The sequence below is a fragment of the Zosterops lateralis genome, assembly GCF_965231275.1.
Source record: "Zosterops lateralis genome assembly, chromosome: 14".
NCBI classification, from domain to species: domain Eukaryota; kingdom Metazoa; phylum Chordata; class Aves; order Passeriformes; family Zosteropidae; genus Zosterops; species Zosterops lateralis.
Window position 1 is genome coordinate 13709948 of NC_139774.1, and position 25278 is coordinate 13735225.

Below are 25278 nucleotides of genomic sequence, written 5' to 3' on the forward strand. Positions count from 1 at the left end.
AATATTAAGGAATTATACAGTCAAAGCAGAAAGCCTTATCAAGGCAGGTAGCATTCACTTCTAATTCAGATTAAAGGAGAGAAACAGAAGGGTTTGGAAATCTCATTCCTGTTCCCAGTGCTTGAGGGTCTTTTTGATAGATCTGGTAGGAAGGGAGATGGGAAAAGAGGGTTTGAGAATTGTGTAGGGAAGGGAGAGCAAGAAATGGAGGAAACAAATACTCAGCTCTTTTATTTTCTACCCTCTTCAAATGACTGCATTGGGGTTTTCATTGACCTCGTTTCCAAAGTTGCTTCCTGCATTTAAACTAAATAATAAAAGCCTGGAAACCCCCAAGTTTAGAAATAAGTTAAAGTTTCTCCTTATTCTGCAAGCACTTCTGGTTACAGGCAGGTTATTTTGAGCTTTGCATGACTTGAGTATCCAATTTAAAGTGTCTAAAAAATAATTAAAATGCCCAGCAAAAAGTCACCATTTAAGGCATGTGGGTGGAAAGGGTACAAGAATATCTATGTGCATCTCCCCAGCATTTCCTCATTTCCTTCCCTCAAAAAAATCACTGTTCTGTGATGCAGATAAGTGCAGGCTGGATGTTTTGCTACATTTCATTGCAAAGCCAAGAGCCAGGGCAATCGTGTTGGATAAAGCAGAGATTTAAATCATTTGGAAACTCTTGAGAGAGGACAGATCTGATAGTAACAACCTTCATGGTTGGCAAGTTACAGCTGCTTATGACAACTTGTAACAATGAAAGCTTATAGTAAAGTTAAAAGCTAAATATCTGTACTGTGCCCCAGGATCAGTTTCAATCCCAAAGTATAAAGGTTCAAACTTTAGGCTGCTTTTATCATCTTTTGAGTTTACTTTGTTTTTCTCTGGGTTAAAAAGAGTTGAGGAGGTTTTTTTATATTATGTTAGAGTGCTTGCTTTTATTCTGATTTTTTTTTCTTTAACACAGTAGAACAGCTTAGTTTCAGTGCAAAGAAAGTGTAGTTGTACTGCAGCCATAGTTGTTTCTCCCTTATGTTTCAGCAGGATGTTGTCTTGACATGTTTTGGACCAGCTCAGAACATCTGTTATTCTGTAATTTTGACTTTCAAGCTGCACACAGGGAACAGTTACAATAGTTTGTCTTAGGAGTGTCCTCAAACTGCACATGTAAAAATATTCATCAGGATCTGTAGTTTGCATCAATAACTTTATCAGACTAAAATCTAAAGAAATAAAAAAATGCCACCAGCTCTGTCTGCATGCTGACACTGAAATTGCTGTGATGACTGCAGGAAATGAGTGACTAATTGTTCACAGTGCGTGTGGAGGCAAGACCACAGGTTTAAATTCAAGAATATAGGTCACATTTGCTCATTGGCTTGGCAGCTATATATTGGAGAACAGGAACATTAATTTATAGTGCGCTCTGTGTGTGAGGCAGTTAGTGCCACTCTCAGCTGTGTCTTAATTGGAAGTTTCAGTGGGATCAGGAACGTGATGTTCTGCAGCACAGTGTCAGTGACAGCACCTGGGGACTCCTGGGCTCCAACAGAGTGTTGTAAAAATAGAACAGGTTCAGGAAAAAAAAAAAAACAAAAAAAAAAAAACAAAAAAAAAACCAAAAACTGAGAAGTCCAGAGGATTTGCTTCACAGTGATTGATTCAGAAAGCTCAGAACTTCTCAGAGAATCAGAGCAGGCTGGGGAGGTTGGGTCACCATCGGTGTCTAACTAAAGTCTCCTCATGCAAGGCTGGTTGGCACACGAGGACTCAAGGAGATTCAGTGGCTGGAAGATGAAGTGAGACCAGGTCAGATTAGATGCCCATTTTAAAAGAGAACAGTTAGTGGAAAGGGTTGTCAGAGGGTGGCAGGGCTTTGGCTTACAGCAGTGATATGAGGAGAGCACATCTTTCTAGAGAAGAGAGAGCAGGGCTTGATCACAAAATACAGACCCAGTTCAGGGCTGAAATGGCCAACTGGGCTGTACAGGTGAGGATGGCAGTGGTCTGGAACTTAGACAAGCTGTTTGTAGTACCCAGCAGTTCAACAGCTCTAAAGCCAGTCAGCAAATGGGGCAGTGCAGCTTCCCCATTGTCCCTGAGAGAAGGGAGATGAGCGGAAGTTAAATAATTTTATTTCTGGGTCACACATTGAACTGGTGGCCAGGCTGAGACTGGAGCAGAGTCTGCTTGTGCTGCCCTGCGTGAGGGGGCACCTCCCTCCTTTTCCCCAGGCAGGAGCACAGCCTGACTGGAGAGGTGTTTGCAGGGATCAAGTCCAAATTTGCTTTTCTCCCTTGAGTATCTCTGAGAGCCCAGCAAAAGCAATAATGTCATGACATGCATCCAGGTTCTTTAATGAGGGATGTAGCTGGATTAGATGCCTGGTTAGCAAAGGGCATCTTTTCCAAGCTCCCTGCATCAGTTGGGTCAGGAGACTCTCCCGAGGTCAGGGTCCAAGCGCCTGCTTTTCCAGCCAGAAGTGAAGTTTAAGGGCAAATCCCGTGCGTAATCGAGGTAACCCGTTGTAGATGAACAAGTTCTGGCTTTTCTGGAGACAGAAGGAATGTGCAAGAAAGACATGGGGTCAGGCAATGGGTTAAATTGCACCTAGGTATGATTTGACAATCACTCCCCTGATAAAAGCTTATAATGTTTACAATTTGTCTTCTGTTTTGTTTTGTGATTTCAGGAGCAGAAGGCACAGTGTTCCCTAAATCTATAGAAACTCCCAATGTCAGGGCAGACCCCTTCAAGGAACTAAGGTAAACTTTGGAATGTGGTTTAATGGTAACTCAGTGGAGCCTTGTTGGAGTTGTGCTTAATGCTGGGCATCATTTCTGCTTTTGCATAAGAGCTTGGGGATTCACTTTGGAGGGCATCACAAGAGAGGGTGCCATGGAAGAGAAGGGACCTGCCATATTTACGTGTGATGTGACCAAACCAAAGGCAATCACAGGTCATGAGAGCAGCATTTCTGCTCTGTAACATGCTCTGCATACCCTGGGCTCAGCATTTGGGGAAAAAAAATATAGAGTAATCTTTTCTTGATTGTGCAGGGAGGTACTGAAGGCTGTGCTGGATCACAGGGAGTAGCAGCAGGCAAAAGGATGATGCTCTCCAGTGTTATCTGTCTTGCAGAATTGCAAACCCTTCCTGACCCCCCTGACCAGCTGTGCAGATGTGTAACTGCTGACACTTGCAGAGATGCCTCTTGCTGACAGCATTGTGCCAAGGGGAATAAACAGCACAGCCCCTGGGAGCCAGCTCTGCCCTCAGGATAAAGCTGGGCATTATATTTATTTTATTTTTAAAAAATAATTTTTTAAAAAAGTGTGTCACTGCAGGTTGACTTGGATGACTAGTCTCTGCAAGGATACTAATCATATGGCCTAATAAATTATTGACTGAATTTCCTGATAACTTTGGACCAAGAGTGCTGTAGGGGTTTGCCTCAATGCTCAAACTACCCCTCCTTAGAAAAAGAGAGAGAGAGAAATACAAATATTAAAATAAAAAGGACATTTTGGCCATTTGGATATCTTGGGTTGCCAACTCTCCTTTGCTGGAAAGTGCTGGGGATGGAGCAATCTTGAGCCAGCTGAAGTTGAGCAGGAGCACTGCAGATTTCCTGCAGGTGCAGGGGGCTGAGAGAGAGCATCTCTCATGGATTCTCTGCCCTGATACCAGGGATAGTTATGGTCCAGCTGGGTCACCAGGGAAGATGAAGAATATCCCATCTGCCTTCCCTTGGGTCTGTCTCTACCTTTTAGTTCCCCCAGGAAACCCTCTGATTGCTGCAGTTTCCCTCTCTGGGGATCATCTGTCAGACAGCACCAGCAGTGGAGGCGTGATTGGCTTTGTTATGAAAGTTTGTTCTCTTCCTCCAGGCAGTGACTTTAACCCTGCCTCGTGGCTTTCCCACTTTGGGTCTAGCTTCCTTTAAAAAAAGAGGAAATGTGGTCTTTCCTCACTGCAGCATGCAGCTGGCAGGGCAGCTCCAGGGGCTGCTGTGAGAGCAGGGAGTGGTGGGACAAGGCTCTCCATTTCCCTGGGAAAGCCAAGCAAACAAAGGCACCAGCAAATGGATTTCGAGGTGACCTCCAGGTGACAAAGGCTTTCTGGCACAGCCCGTGTTTACTGACATTTTCATTTAAAAAAAAAAAAGGCAAGATCATGGTTAAAATATCCAGCAGCATCTCCAAAATTTACAAAACCAAGTCTTGAGTAGTGCAAAAAGAGATGCAAGATTTAGGTCCAAGTTTGTGACTATTTAAAGACTTTTCTAAAAGAGGAGGGGGAAAAATCCAAATAAGTGTAGGATGTCATATTAGAGGGGGAAAATGTGAATTAAAAGGGCCTTAACCTGATTGACTATGCTTCTGTTCCAGAGCAAATTCAGCTAAATGAAATTGAAATGAATTAATGGCAGTATCCATGCAGGGGATTGATTTGGTATATTTGATCTGCTTTAAATTCATGTTGTTATTTCACTTGTTTTGTGTGGAGAGCTGTCAGGTAACTGATTTCCTTTCGAATTAGTGGACTGGGTGAAAAAAAATCCTGTTAAATCTGTTGGAGTTTTCATTGTGGGTTTTTTTCTGGTTTTTTTTTTTAAGGAAAATTATTGAATAGAATTTGCCAGGGAAAAAAAAGTCCCACAAAGTCCTAAAATATTTTTTGTGTTTCTGACAAGGTTATCTTGGCAAAAAAAAAAAAATGCTTTTACAGCATCCTGAGAACAAAAAGAGCCAGTGGTTGCAGTGTGTAGGGAAAACCAAGTTTTCCAAGAGCAAATGCTTGACTGCTCCCCAAAGCAAGGTCCATCCATCTCTCTCTGCATGTTGGATCACTGGCTGCTTCTTAGGTAAAACGGTGCCTTTTGGGGGCAGTACAGAGTTAATAGTGAAAATATCTTACTCTGAGGGGAGATTTTTTTGGTTCCTTCCTCTTTTGATAGCAGAGTGTGTGCATAAGGTGTCCTTTTTGCCAATTTACAAAGATGCTGCAGTGAAATGGGGCTGGAGGAGATGGGCCCTGAGTTGTCACACGTCACTGGGAAAGCAGCAGTGAAATCACACACTCAGTGTCTGGCTTGCCTTTAAAAGACCTTTTTCTGTAATAAATAGTGCTTTCTTTCCTGCTTAGGCTGAAGTTCTCAGGTGGAAAGTGCACATTCAGCTGCTGCAGGTGCCCCCAGGCACCACCAGCCTCCCATCTTTATCCTGAACCAAAGATTGTGATCCATTGGTGATTTCTCCCTTTGCTCTCATCAGTGCCCACTCCTGTCCTTTTGCTGGATTTCAAAATGAGGTGGCAGCAACTGTTGGTGTCACAAGGAGAGGAGACCAGCTGCTCCTGTCACACCTGGGAGTCAGGACACCTGGATGTCCTTCCCTTCCTCCTGTCCTGGACAGACACACTGATTCCCTGGCAGGAGAAGCAGAACGTGCCACTCATCTCTGCTCCTGCTTTTCCTCCCCAAGGCCTTCAGCCACACCAGGTGTGTGTCACCACACCTGACACACTCCAGGTGACAGGACACTTGTTCTCAGCAGACTTTCTGTCCACTTGGCTGATGAATAGTCTTCATAATTCAGCTGTATTGGTAAATCAGCTGCTCTTTAAGGTGCTCACCATCCTGCTGATCATCTTTGCTCAGTGTCCTTTTTGAAACACTTCTGCAGTGGTTTGGAAAGAGAGAATCCCAGTGGGAATATGTACACAGCCTTTTCCTTTTCCATGCTAAGCCCATCTCAAGGCTCCAAGAATTGGTTTTGTGATTGTTTGAGCAGCTCTGGACTTCGCTGCAGACAGACTGACTTGACCTAAAACACTCCTGCCCAGTATCCACTGTGGTAGGAATGCCAGAGCTCATTAATGTCTTATTTAATGCAGGGTGTAATTAACAGGGCATATTTTCTACCTGGGCTCTAGAATATTCCTTATTAGTGACCTAAAAATAGAGATGGATGGCAAATTATTTGATTTATTTTGGTGAACTTTTTAATGTTTTTTCGTATTTAAAGTAATTGTAGACTCCTGAATGTATTTGTTGTTGTTCGTTGGGTTCTAAACTGGTCAAAAGCTGTAAAAAGGAAAACAAACAAATCCAAATTATTTTCAAATACTTGGGATGTTTAGCATCGCCATCTGGTATCATCCCAAAATAGTTTAGGGGGAGGGCTTGGGAGATTTGTTTGGACATTGAAATATTTGTACTCATCTGCATTGAAGCTTTTTAAAGCAGGCTGGTGCCTTTGACATATGGTAATGTGATTGCTTATGTATAAAAGTTGAATTCAATATGACCTTTTCTCACTGGATTATTTGAGTAGCACCCAAGTAACTTGTCAAGAGCCTGCCTTGAGAACCTCTCCTTGACATTGGCAGGAATCACCTGCCTTTTTCTATTTACATTCTTCCAAAAAACAAATACATGCCAGAGATGCTAACAGGAATTGTCCATCAAACACCAGATCAACACTCTTCAGAGGGGAGGGATGACGGCTGGACTAGACAGTGAATAAGGAAAAAAGAAATAGTTGGAGGGGAGAGGAATAAAAGGTGGGTGATGAAATATAAGAAAAAGTAGTCTGTTAAAGTGCCAGGTTCTGGAAGCTGGGGATGGGGTGAGGTTGGAGCAGAGCTGCCTGAAGTACCAATGTCCAGGTCGTGCTGCAGCTTGGAAACCTGCTGGAGGGTATTTCTGTTCTCAGAGTTAAATAAAAAGAAGTCAGACAGCATGAAATTCACTCCATGAGGGGCAAGCACACACCTGGAATTCATCCACAGATATTGTAGGTTGAAAATGCAGTAAATTGCTCATCCAAGGCCAGGAAGCCAAGGGATGACTGGTTTGGTTTTTTTCTATAATGCACAAATATAGTTAAGGGAGAATTAATCTCTTGGGCTTAAAGGGGTAATTTTTTGGCTGAAGTTAATTATGGAGTACTGAAAGCACGAAATGGCAGATGAAAGGTATTTGCTGCTTGATTTTATTAGTGCAATTCTACCTTACCACGTAGAGTACTGAACTATCCAAATAGTCCAAGTGAGACCTATTGTAACAAAAACAATTTAAATACAGTGCTGAGCCAATGTAACAACACTCATTTTGAAAAACAGGAATTCTTACTGAGTTAAGGTTTCTCTCAGCTGTGTTTCACCATAGATAAGTGGGAACACAAATAATATTTCTGTCTAAAACCAATTACATTAATAATGATTAAGAGGAGGAAAATTAGAGGAAATGCGAAAAATGAATGGTATAAAAGAGGAAGTAATTGGTGAGAAATGAAAGTAGTTTATAAAGAGTAATATATGATACTGAAACACTGTTTAGTTCACAGTGAACACTTGTGGATTCCTGTGTGGTGTCAGCAAGGGGGAGATGATCACTGTACCCTTGTATAGTGCTGGTGTTATTTTCTGATTGTTTTACCAGCAGGGATGCAATTTATTTCTCTGTTATACCAGTGCAATCCCAATAATTTTGGCAGTCCCACCAGCTTAAAAGACAACAGATTTTCCTTGGGATGAGCTTCACCTTCCACACTGTAACAAATATAACTATTTTCAGTTACTTTCAGACAGGTTCAATATATAGGACCATCTCCACTAAAGCCAACACAATTCATATACAACCAAAAGGAGACACCAGGCTCCTGGTTTCTAAACTTCAAGCTGATTTCAATGACTTTTAGTGAGGTGCTTTTGAATGACAGAGATCCTCATCACCTCATTTTCTGATTGAGGACACCACATCTGATCTATCAATTTTCCCATGGCAGCCAAGGCTTCCTGAAACTCTTGTTGTTGGAGAAACTTTCCCAGAGCAGAATTCACACTGATTTTGCAGCCACTTTGCTTTAGTATTTTGTCCTGTTGACCTCCCTTCAAATCTGTTGCCTATTTGTCTCTTACAAAAGACAAGGCACAGCCCTCCCAAACCAAAGGAAGCCTTTCCACAGCTTCTTGTGTCCATTAAGGTGTATTTACACCACTGGATATAAGGGTTGGCCTTAAGGAAGCAGTTGATTGCTGGGGCTTTCCATCTGTTAAAGTATTCTCTTGCAAAAAGGAGGAGATGGGGGTTGTTGTTCCTTTTCCTTACCTCAGCAAACTTTCTCTTCTTAATGCCCTTCCTCTATTTCACACCCAGCACCAGGAGGGGTGGATTTAGCTCTTGGTGTCCTTTCCTTCCCTGTTTTCAGTGGGTGAAGCCTCAGTCTGGACGAGCTGAAAATGGGAAATGCAGAGGTGTTAGTGGGGCTGTGCTGCTTTATCCCAGCTGGATAAATCATAGTTCTGTCCTGTTCTCTTGTCCCAGCTGGAGAAATTGTGGCTCTGCCCTATTCTCTTGTCCCAGCTGATAAATCATGGCTCTGCCCTGTTCCCAGTGCTGCTGATGGCATCTGTCCATAGGCAGATCCTCCTCACAGAGGACTAATGGATGGTGAAGGCAGGAAGGGCAGGAAGGTGTTTTGGACTCAGTGTATTAAGTAAAAAACAATTCAGGAAAAAGGCAGAGCAGCTGGAATTGGTGGTGAAGCAGCCAATTGGTGTGTGCTGGGCTCTTCCCAGAGCCCCCTCTGTCCCCCCTGTGCTGCTGGCAGGTGTGGCTGCAGGAGCCAGCACATTCCATCAGAGATACGTGGTCCTTCAAGTGAGAACAGGAGTGGGAATAGGGAAGGGAAGGGCAGATTTCTAAAGGAAATTGCTGCCAAACAGCATTGCCTATGGGATAGAGCAGTGGAAATATCCCTCTTGTTTGCTGGTTGATACACCAAAAGATGTGGGAAGATACTCAAGATTTATCTTCTTCTGCACATAATTAAGCAGCACAATTGCAACTGGAGCAATGGCTCCAGACAGAGACCAGTTTAACTTTTCCTGGGCCCTGAGCAAACCGCAGCAGCAGCTGAGTTCATTATCCTCCCTCTGCGTTTATTCTGTGGGGGTTTCCTAACGCAAACAAAGTGTTTTCCTGGGAGATATTAATCGTCAGTCCTGGCTGTTATCTCGGATTGAATTCCTCTGCTCTGTACAAGATCTGTATCCTGCCTAGCTGCGATGTGCCCAGGTTTGTCATTAGCTTTCAACAGCAGAATGTCACTTGCTCCACAATCAGAGCATCCATCTGACCTTCGAGTGCTGCTCACAGGGGTGTGTGAGCCAGAAATCCTCTGGGACTTGAGAGAAACGCCATCCATGTGACCAAGCTGCCCATGTATCCATTTGAATAACAAAAAAGTGAGCTTGTTTGATTTTTTTTAACTCTCTGTGTAGCCACACCGCTAACCTTGAGTAGGAAATAGATGCTAATAAATGCGAGGTCCTAAAAATGTGAATTATAGCCATTTCACACTCCACAGCAGACTCACAGTAGTGAAATGGCTTAATGCTTAATTACAATGCTTGTCCTTCTCTCAAGTGCAGATGACATTCCTCAGATAGATTTTGCAATGACATCTGTGGAAATAAGTTGTGAAACTAATTAGTTATTCATATAATACAGAATATTGACTCCGCACTGATTAAAAGGATGTGGTGACACATCTAATGCTGATGTATCTGTCAGGTGGGTTAGTCTGAGGTGGTGTTTTTGGAAGGTCTTACAGAAAATGATGAAAGCACCATTTGGCCTTTGCAATGCAGGTGTTTATAGAAAATGCTGCCTTTCATTTACATTTTGATCATGGTTTAGGAGGACTGCTGTGCTCTGGAGTGACACTGTGCCCTGGCAGCTGGACCTGAGCCTCAGGCTCTAAGGAGCATTTTTGGGGTACCAACTATAAAAAAGTCTGCAGGTCATTGATTACCTGCTGCCATAAGTGCTCTAAAAGCAATCCTTAGACAGCTACCCAGAGAGATAGGCAAGGAAATTGTTGGGGTTTTTTTCAGTGCAAATTGGGCAGGGTTTTCCTTGCAGCAGAGCCCGGCTGGAGCTGCTGTTCCGTGGGGCAGTCGGGAGATGCTGCAGCAGGAATCAGTTGGTGCTGCTGCTCAGGGATGCAGCATTTGTCATGCTCTGTGAAAGGCCCAGAAACCATTCTTTTATCATAACATTTGTACTTGAGATAGAGCTATTTGTACCAAGGATATTGAGCATGAAATACAGAAGTAAATAGAAAGTTGGCAAGGAAAGCACCTTACTCACCTATCACTGTGATCCCAATCCTTTGCAAATACTGTGATATTTAGGATGTAATCATATTCAAAATGACTGAATAGCTCAGAAGAGAAGGAGATTTTCTTTTGAACACTGTTCTTATCTTAAAGAAATGAGAGGAATGTAATCCACTGAGCACTATGTTTGCTTTTGGGTAGAAAAATACACGGTTTTCTTTAATATTTCTCTCTATCCCTTCATACGCCTCTCCAGCTGTGCATCACATATTTCTAAAACCGCAAGTGAAGGGCAAAGCAGGCAAAATAAAAATCTTTGCCTTATTCAGCAGTCAGTACCTGCTCTTAAGAAGGAATATCTTCTTGCTAAGGCTTCACCTGTGAGTCTGGGAGCTGTCTGGCAGGCAGAGCTCCCTGTTCCCACTGTGCTGAGCCCAGCACAGGAGCCACAGCTGGGATTTCACCTGCTGAACTGCAGCAGCCCAGAACCAGCTTCCTGAAAATGAGGCATTTAACACGGGCTTCTCATTAACCTGGTACCAAATAGGGAAGGACAGTTCAGACACTTCACTGCCCAAGTGAGGAGCTCCTCAGGGTTTTGTTTTGTGCTGCCCTTTGCTGGTGCCAGAGGGTTTGGCTGGGCCACAGCAATAATGTTTATTAGTTTGAGTGAAGTACTTGGAGCTGCAGAAGTCCCCTGTGAATAAAAAGGACATTTTTACAAATACACTAATTGTACTTTAGGCTGTAGAGAGGAATCAATAGCTGCTTCATAACCTTGTTAAAGAGAGGAGAAATATGTGTCCACAACTGCAGTGGGATCCTTCCTTTTGAAAGCAGTATTTTGTATATACTTATTAAGAGAAATCACAAATACTCACCGTGCCTACAGAATCTCTATTCTGAATTTGTTTCATGTGGAACAGAGTTGCTTTCTTTAGGCCACACAGGTGTAGCTACGTCCTTTCATCATGAATTGATTTTATCTTTTTCATGTGCAGTGACTGCTGCTGCCCTGCTTCTCTTGTGTATTCTGCAATATGGATTTATTTTCTGGGTTATTGGGGCACCTCTGGCTGTTTTGAATTGTAATAATTTCTGGCCAAACTCAGCATTGCTGAGTTCCCACTGAAGGAATGTCACTCCCAGATCTGGAGTGTTTGGAACCAACACGTGGCTCATGAGAATCCCTTCCTAAAAATGACCATCACCCAAACCTGGTCATTCTTTGCAGACCTGATCTCTCACTTCATCTAGAATGATAAGAACACATTATCAGTGTGTGAGCAGCAGCTGTGGGCTGCCCTGGCCTTCCTGGGCTCAGCAGTGCTGCCTGAAGGAGGTTGGTGACCCATCTTGCACCTTGTGTCTGCTCGTGTCCTGAGGAGGGAGGAAATGGAAATGCAGAACCTCCTTCGTGCTGGCTCCTCTTTCTCATCTCCAGTGTAGGAAAGCTAAGAGCCCACGGATTTCACAGCCTCATTTCCAGGTTCTGCTGACAGCTCCGAAACTGGCAATCCCTGCTCTGCTTCCTGGCTGGATTGGTGTTGGAGTGACTCAGTGTAAAAAAGGAGCATTTTTGGGGCCAGGCTTGTGAAAGCACCGTGTTAAAGGTGGAGCATTGGTTCAAAAGGCAAAGTGGCAGCCACCATTTCATCTGTCCCAGAGCTGTAAATACACACCCCAATACACAGACACAGCCCTGCTGGCAACGAAAATAATGCCCTGTTTCACTTCAGCTGCACAAGAATATTCTTGGATATAAGAAGCCTAAAAAAAAACAACTTAAAAGCTTTTCTTTCATATGATGTCTTGTGGCTTCAGGGCCACATGGGAGATGAGGAAGCAGAAATAGGATTGCACCCCAGTAATAGTCAAAAAGCAGATGAGTGGCCTCAGGAAAGCCTGAAAACCACAGAAATACTGTTCAGTTCTCCAGAGAGGAGGAGCAAAAAGCCCAGGGTGGGGGCAGTAGGTGCAGAAGGAGAGGAGCTTTGCCCTGGTTTAGGCAAACAGGGATGGGTATTGGGATCTTGGGACCCTCCTGGCAATTCTTCCTCCAGCTGAAACTCAGCTGCAAGTCTCTGTTTCTTGTGTTGAGTTGACTTTGGTTCATGACTTATCTCCTGCCTTTTGCAAAGCAAAAAGAAAAACACATTCTCTGCCTTCTTGCCTGGTTTCATGTCATTAAGGAAGGCTGGCTGAGGACATGTTCTAAAGTGGCACAAGGGAATCAAGCAGGAAAGTAAACTGAAAAACCCCAAACTTAGACCATCAAGGATCATAAAAGAGGTTGTAAAGCAGAGAGGAAATGGTCTCCTGGTGAGCTGGAGAACAGCTGATAGGGCTGGATAATGAGGGGATGTGCTGCTCTAAGGAGATGTTCCCTGCCAGTGAACTCAGAGAAAATCTGCTTATATTTGATATAATAAGGGCAAAAAGCAAGACACAAAGAGTTTACACTGCTAGTGCTGAAGTGTGTGGCAGTGATAAAAATATGTCATGTCCTGTCCACTTCCTTAAGTATTAGCATTTTAGAAGACAGAGAAAGAAGTAAAATAAAATGTCAGTTTAGGGGTTTTTTATTAAGGATTTGCTGTCTTAACTTTAATGAAGGAGTAATAAATATAAATGGATATTAATGGAAGGTTATTAAAGCTGTCTATTTTGATAGAAAATATGCAGTATCTTCTCCTGCAATGCCAGAGGTTAAAGATTATTATTGCTTCCTAAGGTTTCTGAAATTAAATTCTCTCTCTTATGACCCAAAAGGTACGATTGAAAATGTGTGTATGTGAAATGGTTTGTAATAAATTCATATTGCAATAAAAATCTCTTTAGAAAAACAGGATATCTTACAAGAATCAACTGAGGAGCTCTGTCTAAAGAGGGAAGCTTTTTTATAAACCATTTTGGAAACTCAAATGCTGCCAGAAGCATCACCCAGAAAGGACATAGGAACTTGTGAAAAGGTTCTGAACTTTCAGCCAGAGGTTGAAACCCAGAGTGCCCTGGGTTAAAAACTGACTTTAACAGAATCTTTTCTGGTGTATACACTTCTAATTAATTACAAATGACATTTCTGACATCAAAAATGAAGTCCTTCATAACTGCTGGTTGCTTCTTTCCAAAGCCTCCAAACCTCTGAGTACCAGATAATCAATTCTTGTTCCCCTGGAGCAGAAGGATCTGTGCTCAGAGCACAGTGGAAAAAGCCATTCCCAGCTGTACAGTGCCAGGAGATTTGGGCCATTCATCTCTGCTCCTCTCCAAACCCAAACCCGTGGGTGCAAATCCTACTGCAGGCACTGCATAAATTCACTACAGCTTTTTGAACTGCAGAAACTTTGGCAGTGTGAGGTAATCATTATGGTGTTGGTGTTACTAATAATGGGCTGGATTCTGCAGGCAGAGCCTTGCTTTTATTCAAAGAACAGCTCCCATGAAGGCACAAGGTAATGATGGCCCTACACAGCACGTTGTGTCCCTTGGTCAATTCTGTATAATTCCCTTCAGTATAAATGGATATTAATGAAAGGTTATTAAAGCTGTTCATTTTGATAGGAAATATGCAGTATCTTCTCCTGCAATGCCACAGGTTAAAGATTATTATTGCTTCCTGAGGTTTCTGAAATTAAATTCTCTCTCTAATGACTCCAAAGGTGTGATTGAGGCTGTGTGCTGGCAGTCACACTGTGTGCAACCACCCTGCATGTGTTCCTGCAGGAACTGCACATCTGGAAACAGGAACTGCACATCTGGAAACAACCCAGGTCCTGAATCCTGCCCTGGGACCTGGAAGCTGCCTTAGCCTGGGTCTTGGCCCCTCTGTGCCCTTGCATGCTTCCATAAAAGCTCAGTTTTATCTCTGTGGGATCAAATTGATTGTATCAAGAGGAGAGTATTTGGTTGTTTACATGGGCTCAGTTCCTCATTCCACCACTGCTTAATCCTTTGCAAAAAAAACCAGCAAAGTCTTACTGAAAACATCAAGGGCAATACTGCTAAAGAGATGGAAAATGGAACATTAAATCTCCCCTAGTTCCTTTCCTGTTCTTCCCTGCTTAGCGTGTGACAAATTTTCTGTAACACCCACTAAATATGTTGATTTTATGGGTTCTCAGTTGAGCAGTAGGGCACCATTTAATCTCTCCATCCCTTGGCATTGTGCTGAACACTGAGAGAGGACCAAGCAATGAATTTGTCAGAACATTTTGTAGAGCTCTGAGGTGCACAGCATTCAAACAACATTGCACCAGGAGTCTAAATCTATGAGTCTAGAGGTTAGTTACAGATAGAAAGAATAAATCAAGCAATAAAGGATGCCTATAAAAAAAGGATGCTGCCTGTTAAATGAAGACACTTCAGATTTCATCATAAACCTCTGACATATATTCAGTCACTCTGCTTGCTGTCACAGTCTGAGATATATTTGAAGGTGCCTGCATATTTTATGCTGTAACCTCTAATAAACACATGCACATTTTCAATGATGTTGCATCATACCTTGTGAGCTGATGTGACTTGAAAGGGGAATCACTGCCAGGGAAATGGGAGCTCTGCAGGCTGAGGTGCTCAGAGACACATGAAAAGTGTTTCTGTGACTCACACAGTCTGTCAAAATGTCCAGGCAGTACCAAAGAGAGTGTTGGTTTCATAACCATCCCTTTGAGGAGGCTCTCCTCCAGCTGGATGGCAGTTCCCAGGGAAGCAGAGCACAGTTCCCCCAGTGTCTGGGAGATTCCAGCACTGGCCAAACCTGCCAGTGGGGCTGTCCTACAATAAACAATTCTACAGCAAAATCATTGCTAGGTTTGGGTTGAATTTCCAGAGGGGAAAAAACAAAGCTGGATATAATCAAAAGCAACATCTGGCTGCACTTTTAAAGCGAGGAAAAGCAAAATTAGCCTTCAAAAGCCAGACTGAAATTTCAGCAGGATCTATATAATGGTTCTCTTGCTTCTCAAATGGAGATTATGGCTCTCCTGAAAGAACAACTGCAAGAATTATGCAGGGCCAATACTTAAAATTGACCATCCCTTAATTTTTTAGTGTCTGTCAAGAATTAGTGGTGTGGCATTGATTTATGGAGCTATCCAGGCCACTTCTGCAGAGCTCCCTTCTTTTCAGAGATAAGTATTCTGGGAAGCTGCTGGTGTGTTTGTTATCCATCAGGACCCGTCAGCCACTCTCCATATGGTTTGCTGGAAAAAATGCAGAAAAATGCAAAATTCTTCTTAAAAGTGTAATTTTCTACAGTTGAGGAAGTGCACTTTCTGAGAAATGGATTAACAGTAAAGCAGAGGAGGTAATAATGATTATTAGTCTGTATTTCAAAAAGTAACTGAAGACATTTTAGCACCTGAGAGATTAATATTTTTAATCCTTGATTTTTCCAAGTAGGATTGTCCATACTGTATAAATTATCAAGGGGTCACAAGCTGGTCGTTTTTTAAAGAGAATTGGTCAATTCTGGCATTTTCTACAAACTAGAAAAAGAAAAATAGAGGAACCAAATGCAGAAAACATAAAATAGCTGATGCTCTAAGTGCTTGTGGTCAGTATAAGAATGTGCATAGTTTGCAAATCTGACTCAGCTACTTGAAAAATGACAGGATCTACTTTCAGTGAAAGGCTGAGGCATGGAGGAGAGTCTGGGATGATCAATTACCCCATGAGAACAGTGCAGTGTCTCCCTGTGGCATGCCACCAAACTTCTCATAAAAAACCATGTAATCTTGGCTTCAACACATGTCAGCATTACCCTGCTTTTTGAACAGATCTATGCAAATATGTGTAAGTGCTGTATGTTGTAAGGGAGGAGTGATGCCTTGGACTTGCTGCTTTATGGGCTGATCTGTCTTCTGTTGGCATTAAAGTTGACTTGATGCCAAACTCCGAAGAGTTTAGATATGTAAATTGGAGAGTTTGGAGAGTGTACAAAGTGTATGGATGGATAGAGTTGGTGTTGCTTCCCTTCTGAGTAATTACTGATGTATCTTGGATGGCAGAAGAGGTGTTTTCCATTCCAAACCTGAACATACAGTGAGGGGGAAGCTGTTGTATTTGTGAGGGTTATAGCTCTGAGGGAGGGATCTGTTGGTGAGGCTGGATTTTCCCCTATGTAATTTCCCTTCTCCTGTGATGTGTGGGGCCCTGGTTGCTGTGAGGATGGACAGGCCCCCACCACCTGTACTGCTGAGCAAGTCCCTCATTAGCACTGCCATTAGCACAGCTCAGCTTTTCCTGCTCTGCCCTCGGCCAGTATAAATATTCCTGAGCTGCTTTTGTACATACTCAGGCCACCAACACGTGTCTGTTTTCTACTATTTCTTATGTTGAAATAGGAGAGCTTAGAGCTCTTGGAGTTCTGTTTGTGTATTCACAGCATAGTGAAAATGGGAGCTGGGTGTCACAGCTGCAGGGCAGTCTGTGTTCCTCTCCCTGAATCCATGTGGGATGGGATTCCAGAGGTGTCCAATTCCCACACCAAACTCCCTGATGGCCCTCAGTGCACAGTGCAGAACAGTACAGAAATAACCATGCTGGCTCTGGCTCTGGCACTGAACAGGGACAGTCCTGCAGCTTTGGATGGTTTGGCTTCTATTGTGCCTTGCTCCAGGTGGAAACATTCCCCATGGATCAGCTGTGCCTGCTCTGAGCACTGCCCTGCCCAGGCTGCTGTTCTGCTCCTCAGCAGGCTGTGCTCTCAGCACAAGCCTGACAGGCCCCACTGGTAACTCTGACATCTCCAGCAGCAGAAGGGACTGGTAAAATTGCTTCAGAAGAGCCCATGGTCTCATTTGCCAAGCCTAGTGCCTAAAGTGTAGCCTAGTTCACTCTCTCAGTGGAAAGCAAATAGAAAAATCATTTTCGCAGTGCCCAGCAATGTTTATCTTCCAGGCTGGCTGGCCTGCAGTGACATTACTGTCCCCAGAGCCTCTGAACTTAATGATTTCCAGTTGCTTCTTGCCTGCTTGAAGCAATCCTAGTCCAGCCTCCACTGTGTTCCTCCTGCCAGTCACTATGGGAACAGCAATCAAAGCTCATATTTATGGCTCTGTAGATGTCCAAGGTCACGGAGCACAGGTCTGGTGGGAACAATTAAAACAGACCTGTCCAGTTATATCTCTTTAAGCTCTCCCCACATTACACCTCTAACTAGAGCAGTAAAGTTAAAGCAGCATGACTGTCAGGATGTGGCTGCTTTATGGAAGATAATCCTTTTCAGAGATAAAGACACTCGGGATAATGTGGAAGTGTGCTGGGAGTGAATTCAGCATCTCTGGCTAAAACCTGCCCCAGGTCTCATTCCACACCCATCCCTGGGCACAGCTGTGCCCAGCAGCCCTGGCAGGTGTCCCCTCTGGAGCAGCTCAGCTCTCTGCAGCTCCCATCTCATCCACCATAGGAGCAGCTGGGATGAAGTGCTTTGAACTCTTTTGGAGTGGCAGAGGATGTTTACTCTGGTTTGGGAGTTTTTTGTGGTTTCACCCTGGGTACTCTATTGCTGTCATCACCTAGAAACTAAAAATGGCAAATGTGTGTTTTTAGGGTAACAGCAGATGTTGTTTGCTCCTGGTGACTTGCGCTGTGGCTGAATACAGGGAGAAAAAAAGGACTGCAGGAATAATTGGAATAAGATGAAGGGAAGAGCTGCAGTGAACTTAATGTCTGAGGGAGAGAGAAGTCATTATTTGGCAATTTCCAGGTTTTGTAAGAGGCAGCTGTTTCTCTCTCTGTTCCTGTTTCAACCAGGGTCACTTTCTATTGAGGGACCTGTGTGATGGGACTCCTGAACCATTGTCTGTGTTTTATTGGTCTGGAGATGGAATAGGTTCCTTTCCTTGACACTAATGGGGTTTGTTACATAAGAATAAAAAATCATTTAGGGACAGAAGATCCAGCAGCAGATACCACGTGGAGGTGAGGCAGAGTTACCTCCTTCACAAGCAAGGGGCACAGAAAGATGCAACACCAGAATTTCAGAAACAGGCCAGCAGGTGTGTAAATGCCTTCACAAATCTCCAGGCTTTTCTAATAGTCACATTATCATAAATATATTCCCTTTTAATTCACAGCTAATTGAGTTTGTGTAGCCAGGGCATGTTCAGTTAATATTTTCTTACATAGGATTAGTTTTAACTGCTATGAAAGCAGTTCTTACTGTGCACAGTGCTGTTGAGGTAAAGCTGTATCCCAAGCAAATAAGGAAAGAGAAAAGGAGAGCAGGCACCATGTGCTGGAGTGGCTTCTCTGGTGATGTGCAGGGGCTGGGCTCAGGCAGGAGAAAATCAGATGGACCCCAGGCCACTGCATCTCCAGCACTTCTAAATTGCTTTGAAATAAAAATACTCACTGTCACAAAACACTGGGATGGTGCATGGACATGGGAACGTGTTTTAGAAAAGCAGCTCAAAAAAGTTTCCATTTTAAAGCTTTTCTCTGGCAGGATTAAGTAGTTCCCTGGCAGGTGGATGCACAGCCATGGATTGGGGTTGTGGGTTCTTCACCTTTCACTCTCCAAGTTTGGATCCAGCCTGCAAAGTTGAATTTTGCTATCTGGGCAACCTTAAAGTGAAAAATGAAAGGAGACATTGGAAAAAATCCTTTACATTACTGAGAACATTGCTTCTCCATCATGAAAAGGTGAAACAGGATGTAAAGGCTTCATGTGCCTCCTCCCTACTGAGGAAACTGCTCTGAAGGAAGTTCTCTCCTGTGTTTCTCTGATACAGATCCGTAGATTTTCTGAGCTCAGTATGGCAGGCTTGATAGGCAGTGTCAAAACAAGAGATGTGTTAGGCTGACTCATTCCTGTGCCTTATCCCAGCTGGCTGAGATTAACAACTGGGAAATGCTACTGGCTTGGACTGGGAGGCCCAGAACTGAATGTGGCTGCTCAGTGTGGTGGGTGGGCACGACACAAATGTTCTCATTTCCTTGGGACAGCAGGTGAGGAGTAGATTCCCTGTTCTGGAGCTGGAAATACCCACTCCTGGCTGCTGGGACGTGGGGCTGTGACAAGGAGTGCTGTCACCAGGGGGGTGACAGGCCAGCCTTGGCACGGAGCCCTTCCCTGCTATGGGGACCAGGTGGCATTTGCAAACCTGGAGGATTGGCACCTTCAAAGGGTAGAAATCAAGACAACTCTCACAGTCTTTGCCTCAAGGAACAGGAGCACTCCAGCATTTTAAGGAGAAGGCTCCATCTCCTGCCCTCCCTGGCTGGGTGGCTTTGGTTGCTGACACAGAGGAAGACCACAGCAGTAATTTTCACTGGGAAGGTTTTAGAAGTGATGGCCATCCATTAAAAAAACCTGTCCACATCCCAGTTGCACTGAAGGAATCTGAACAGAGTTAAGTTCTTGGCTGTTTTATTTTCCCTCCTGTTACCTACCAAGCAGACAATCAATAGTGTTAATGTGACTGCTGAGAGGTGCCATGAGGGTGCAGGCAATTCAGAAAAAGCAAGGCATTCCAGGAAAAAAAAATTATACCTTGCAGTAAACCTGATCATTCTTGGTTTCTAAGACCATAAAAAACACTCACAATTCATATTTTTTTCTCTCGCAGTGTTACTTCTTTATTATTATTATTTTGCTTGGCTGTGTAAAAGAAGAATTAAGGTTGATTTTAAGGTCCAATTTCCTTTCTCGTGTTGTGTTCCCAAGGTAACTCTTTTGAGTTCTTTTAAGGGCAGCACTTGTGAAGTCAGTGGGGTGAGATCTGAGCACCTGGGGGCATTCCCACCTTACCAGACCATCAGGTGAAGTTCCTTGTGGAGGTGATGGCTCAGGACTGTGCTTTGCAGCAGAGGGGGCATTCTGTGAGGACGTTTTCCAATGAGCTGGCTTGGACACAAGGAAAAATCAGCAGCAAGGAGTTGCCTGTTTCAGTTTGCTGCACTGTTCCTCCTGGGCTGTGCTGAGCCATCCCCACCAGGCTGCAGGGAGCCCAGGGACCACTGGATTTGCTCACCTGTGGTCACGAAGGCATCTCATCTCAGGGCAGGAAATTGAATCCCAGTGCTTCAGCCTCAAAGCCAGTTCTCCTACCTGGCTGCTTTTTTAAAATTGAAATAAAATAGTGCAAAATGAATTGAAAATCACAGCCAAAAACCTGTTCTAGGAAGGGGTTATTCCACTGAGTGGCACAGCAGCTTTTCTGACATCAGTTCTTTTTTGGTTTTTAATCTATTTCACTTCACCTCCATTTGACCTCTTCCATTAGCAACTGGAATTGTCTTTGTTACCTGCTAAAGAGACATCCAGGGGAGGTTATTACAGTCAAAAGGCAGAACTTGCCCAAGGAAAGATGGAAGGAACCTTGCAGGAGTCAAGAAATGTTGAACACATTTTCATTTTGCTGTGCTTGGCCCAAAGAGTGGGAGAACAGGTTTCATGCCTTAAACTGAACAGGGGTCAACAACTTACACATGGAACATACCAAACAGCCAAAGGAGAGGCAGAAGAAGGAAACAGAACTTCTTGAGACACACACCTGTGAGCAGCAAGGTTTCACAGCTGCCACTTCCCACCAGGTGAAGCAGGACAGGGATGTCCCTCCCCTGGGAAGAGGCGGGTTCATGCCAATGGGGCCAGTGGATGGTGAATTGCCACCACCAGGCTCAGTAATCTCTCTTGCAGTTCTGAAAAGCATCATCTGGAGTGTCTGTCTTGAAAGATTGTCAAGCCTTACCTCTGAATGCGTGTTTTACTCCGGAGTGATTATGTGCAAAGGATAAATAGAAAACAGTTTTGGTTTTAGCTGAAAATAAATTGATGCTAAGAATTTGCAAAACATCCTCTTCCCTAAATTAAAGTAGTCCCTTTGGAGACATCTCTATACTCTCATTTTCAGCAAGTTGGGCTTTATTTTTTCTCCTGATCTCTTTATCTCTCTGCTCCTTTCCTCCCTCCACCCTCCCACACAATTCCTTTATTTTCTTCTCTACGCCATTTCCCAACCAATCTTCTTTTGCGTATTTGAAAGCAAGAAATTAGTTGGAAATCTCAAAGAGCTGTAAGATTTTCTCTTCTACACTATCTAAGAGCTTTGAGCCTGACTTGTTCAAATACTCCTCATCCCTCTCACTGCCCTTCCAGACTCCTCTGTGCCAAAAAGGTCACAAGGAGGAGCCCTGGTCCCCTCTTAAAGTCTCTGCCCATGGTGGTCTTCCCCATTCCTTGGCTTTATTTTAGAGTTCCTCCCAAAGCAAGGCTGTGAACAAGTGATCTGGGGGGGAAAACATCTTCCCAACTCTGAGCAGGAGCCCAGCACTTTGGAAAAGAGGATGGTGCAGCATCGTTGCGTGATAATGGGCTGGATTTGAGGGGTTTGGATCATTTCTGTGCCCTTGCACATGCAGACATGGAACCACATTGCTGGTGTAACTTGTGACTGTGAAAGAGGCCACAACCTTGGCATATGCATCCCTTTACATTTGCAATTTATGCACATTTAAATATTTTTTTAAAGTATACTGGGAACAGAAAATGGTACATCTTCTGCATAAAAATGAAAAGTAACTGCAAACCTGTTATATGCTCTATATAGCTCTGATCAGAGGGGAAAAGATGACTGCAGATTTGTGGTTGACAGCCTTCAGAAAAGGCTCAACAGAGTGTGAAAATTGACATTTAGCAAATAGCAATTCAGCTTTCATTTTTAGTGGAGCTGCTTGAAATAAATGGCAGGTCTTAAACAAAATGTTTGGTCAGTTGTTATATTGGATGTTGCTTGTCTAATTACTTCAGTTAATTAAAAGTGGGGACAATAAGTCAAAGCCAGAGTCAATAAGTTTGTTAATAAAGATTTAATTTGGTGGAATCATTATAAATTGACTGTACAATGAATGGATATGCCACAGGAATGTGAGTGTCGGAAGATCCATAAATGGGTTTTCAGAAATACCCATCATGTTGTAGCCAATTTGTCATGCTAAAGAAGCTCTTCAAATCCACTTAAGCAAGTGTGTAAATTTCCAAAGGGTATCACCACTGAGTAGATAATGCACACAGACACACCTTCTTTTGTTTCCAGCAGTTTATTTGGTTTTTTTTTTAATTCTGCCATTTCCAAATCCTTTTTTAGCTTTGTTATCTCTGTATTTCTCATTGTAAGTGATTTACTGTTAATGCCAGTCTTTTTAGAAGGAATAGAATAAATCATCAGAGAGGAGAAAGAGTAAATCATCACTGCAGTGAGTGCTGGAGGCTGAACCTGAGCACTACCCATGTGAGATTTTAATCCACCTGACCCTTTTCCTTTATTGCTGACCAAACAGCAGGTGAAAACTCCACGGGCAGAGAAACTTCAGAAGTAATTTTAAAATGAAAATCTAGATCGACATTTCTTGTCTTCCTCAAGCAGCTCTGGTGCAGGAGACTGCATGCAAAGTCTGATGCTAATGACTGCAATATTTGCATAGTGCTGCACCCCTGCCAGTAATCCTCTCGTTGGAGTGTGGGTTATCACAGGAAAGCAATTTCTCTGTCAGGGATGGCATGCTGGTCTGCTCTGCTGGATTTTTCAACACTCTGAAAAACAGGAGAATAAGATAAAAAAAGTCACATCATGCTGCCTTCTTTCAGAGTAAAGCAGAAGAGCAAATCATGAAAGTAGTAGAGATTTGGCCTGAATTTATCCAGCTCCTGACTGCACACGACAGTCACCCCAAAACAGAGCACCGTGTACTTTGTATGTTAACAAATACAAATTATTCCTTCAAGTTTTACCTGACTCAAGGATCTATCTTCTCATTGGGTTTTATCCTTTTAGCCTAACTCAGGTGGCTTTTGTGCTGCTGCCACCATCCAGCAGCCTGTATAAACCTCAGGAGAAATCTGATTGAAGGCTGAACTGTTCCCTCCAGGACAGCATCCCTGTCCTGTGCCAGTGGCTCAGGGCTCACATGAAATGTGGCCGTATAAGGTTCTGCTCTGGGATGTGTTCATCTCCTCTGTGTTTCTGAAGGCAGCACTTTGTGACACATTGGGTAGCAAACAGTGTCAGTGACCCCAAAGAAGAGCCACAACACCTGGTTTTTATTTCTTTTCTTCCCCCTGGCACCCTGGCAGTGCATCAAGCTAATACCCAATCTTAGCAGCCTCTTCTGTAATTCTGCTTGAAAAGGTTTCTTCCAATTTATGCCTTTTAATTAGAAGCTTTCAACCTGTAATTAGAAACTTACACCAGCCCAACCTTTGTTTCTTAAAAAATGCATTTGTGGTTTAGGCAATTATGGTAACATGAAAAGTAATTATTTTTCTCCGTGTGTGAAATGAGTCTGGTCGTTAATGCAGCCAACAGGAGGAGGAATTTATTTTCTTTCCATTTGTTTTCATTTACTGCAAGAAGTTACATGGGAAACAGAATAAATAGGTGGTTTGGGTAGTAGATGAGGCATGTGTAACTCTGGCTTGGGGAGTGCAGGGAGGCTGAGGGCAGTGGGATCAGAGGCACTGCCACACTGCAATTCCAAACCCTCTGGTTGCCACGCTCAGGTTAGCCATGAAGAAATTTCCAGACTGTTGTTTGAGCACTATTGACCCAGTCTATGTAAATGTTCAAGGAGCTGTTGGTCAGGTATTTGTAATAAAAATAATTATGGACTCTTAGCATAATAGACATCAGTAGCAGCATTGTGCCCTGGTTAGAGCTCAGCCTGCCTTGTGATAATGTCCTTTTCTGTCTCAGTTCTGACTGTGCCCACCACACAGCACACAGATGGCTCTGGGTGTCCCAGCTTGTCACTTAAGGCTGAAAGCTGGACCACCTCAGGTGAGGAGAGAGGCATTGCAGTCATCTCTACACTTAAAATCAGAATAATTAGTTTTACATCTCTGAATTCCTTCTCTGTCTGCTTGAACACATCATCTTTTAAAACCACATCTGTATTTACCACACATCGTGTCCAACTATCTCCCAATTTCTATGATAATTTCCCTCCTTGATTTATAAGCAGCAGAATTTTTTAATTATCCAGATGATTTTAATTTTCTCAGCCATACCTCCACTTCGTTAAACATTAATCTTGCACTTTTTTCTTAGACAATCTCTGCCCTTCACCACTTCTCCAGTTCATAATGAAACTAGATCTCAGTAGTATTACACAGTCATTTTTCTCCCTAGATTAATTTGATATCGTCTGCTTAATCTCAGGCTTTGTCTTCTAAATACTATTATTTGGCTTCTGGTAAACTAGTCTAGAAATTATTTAAATGTTTAAAAAAAAAATCAAAAAAACCCCGAAACAAACTAAAAAACCCACTACCCTAAGACACTTAAGACAGCTTTACATAATTAGCTTGCCTGCAGCAATTGCTGTGCTGTAGCATGGGGGGCAATCACAAAGAATTTACAGTTGTATTTTGACTGCTCCATGTTTTCCTAGTTTTGCTGCTTTTTAGTGCTCTGAATAAGCCTCAGTAAGTGCAAAGTGTGCTGGAAGCCTGCAGCAGGGGATTTGCAGTGTGGTGGGAGGAACCATATGTTCACACTTCTCCTCTTGCTGAGGAATGGCGTTTTTTTGGAGAGAGAATGAAAGCTGGTTCTCACCTGCTTGGTGCTGCAAGACAATACCCTCCCTACAAACCCCTCTGATTACTCATTTGTCTAGACCCTCTCAAATCTTCTTTTAATATATCAGCTGAGCATCTTCCTGATGCTGGCTTTGACCTCCTTTGTGATGGTTTCAAGCCCCTGCTGGTTTGTCAGCCCTTCTCTGGTCTCTGAAGAGATAATAAGTCCATGACATGGTCAGAAGAAGATTGTTTTAGCATGAACTCTCTTCAGGAAAAGTTCACTATACACAGGACCCATAACTCAAACTGGGTGAAAAATACATGAACTGGTCCATTGGGCTCTGAGATGAAGTTACCAAAACCAGCAGCAGATTTATTACACTGCTGGTGATGAAGCATTCCTTGAAGCTGCAACAGCTCTGTTTAAAAAAAGAAGAAAGAAAAGTTGTAAACATTAGGTTCCCTATCCAAGGAAATAGTAAAGCTCACAAAGTTAGCACAGGGGTAATTCCTTTCTGAACTCCTTTTTATCTTTCTCTTGGCTCAGCTTTGTACAAAATCTCCTCAGCATTTGTGTTGCCCAAATACGGAGGAGAAAATTTGTTGCACGCCCTGCCATTTGAACCAGA

General features: G+C 43.2%; 1 protein-coding gene across 5 annotated transcripts in view; it reads left to right on the top strand.

Annotated features, from left to right (window-relative positions):
* Positions 1–25278, top strand: part of SGCD (sarcoglycan delta) — a 302618-nt gene that overhangs the window by 267339 nt on the left and 10001 nt on the right. For all 5 annotated transcript variants that reach the window (XM_083872021.1, XM_083872019.1, XM_083872023.1 and 2 more), the window contains exon 7: positions 2684–2756. In XM_083872021.1, coding sequence (XP_083728147.1) covers positions 2684–2756 — 73 coding nt within the window. The remainder of the gene's footprint in view (positions 1–2683; positions 2757–25278) is intronic.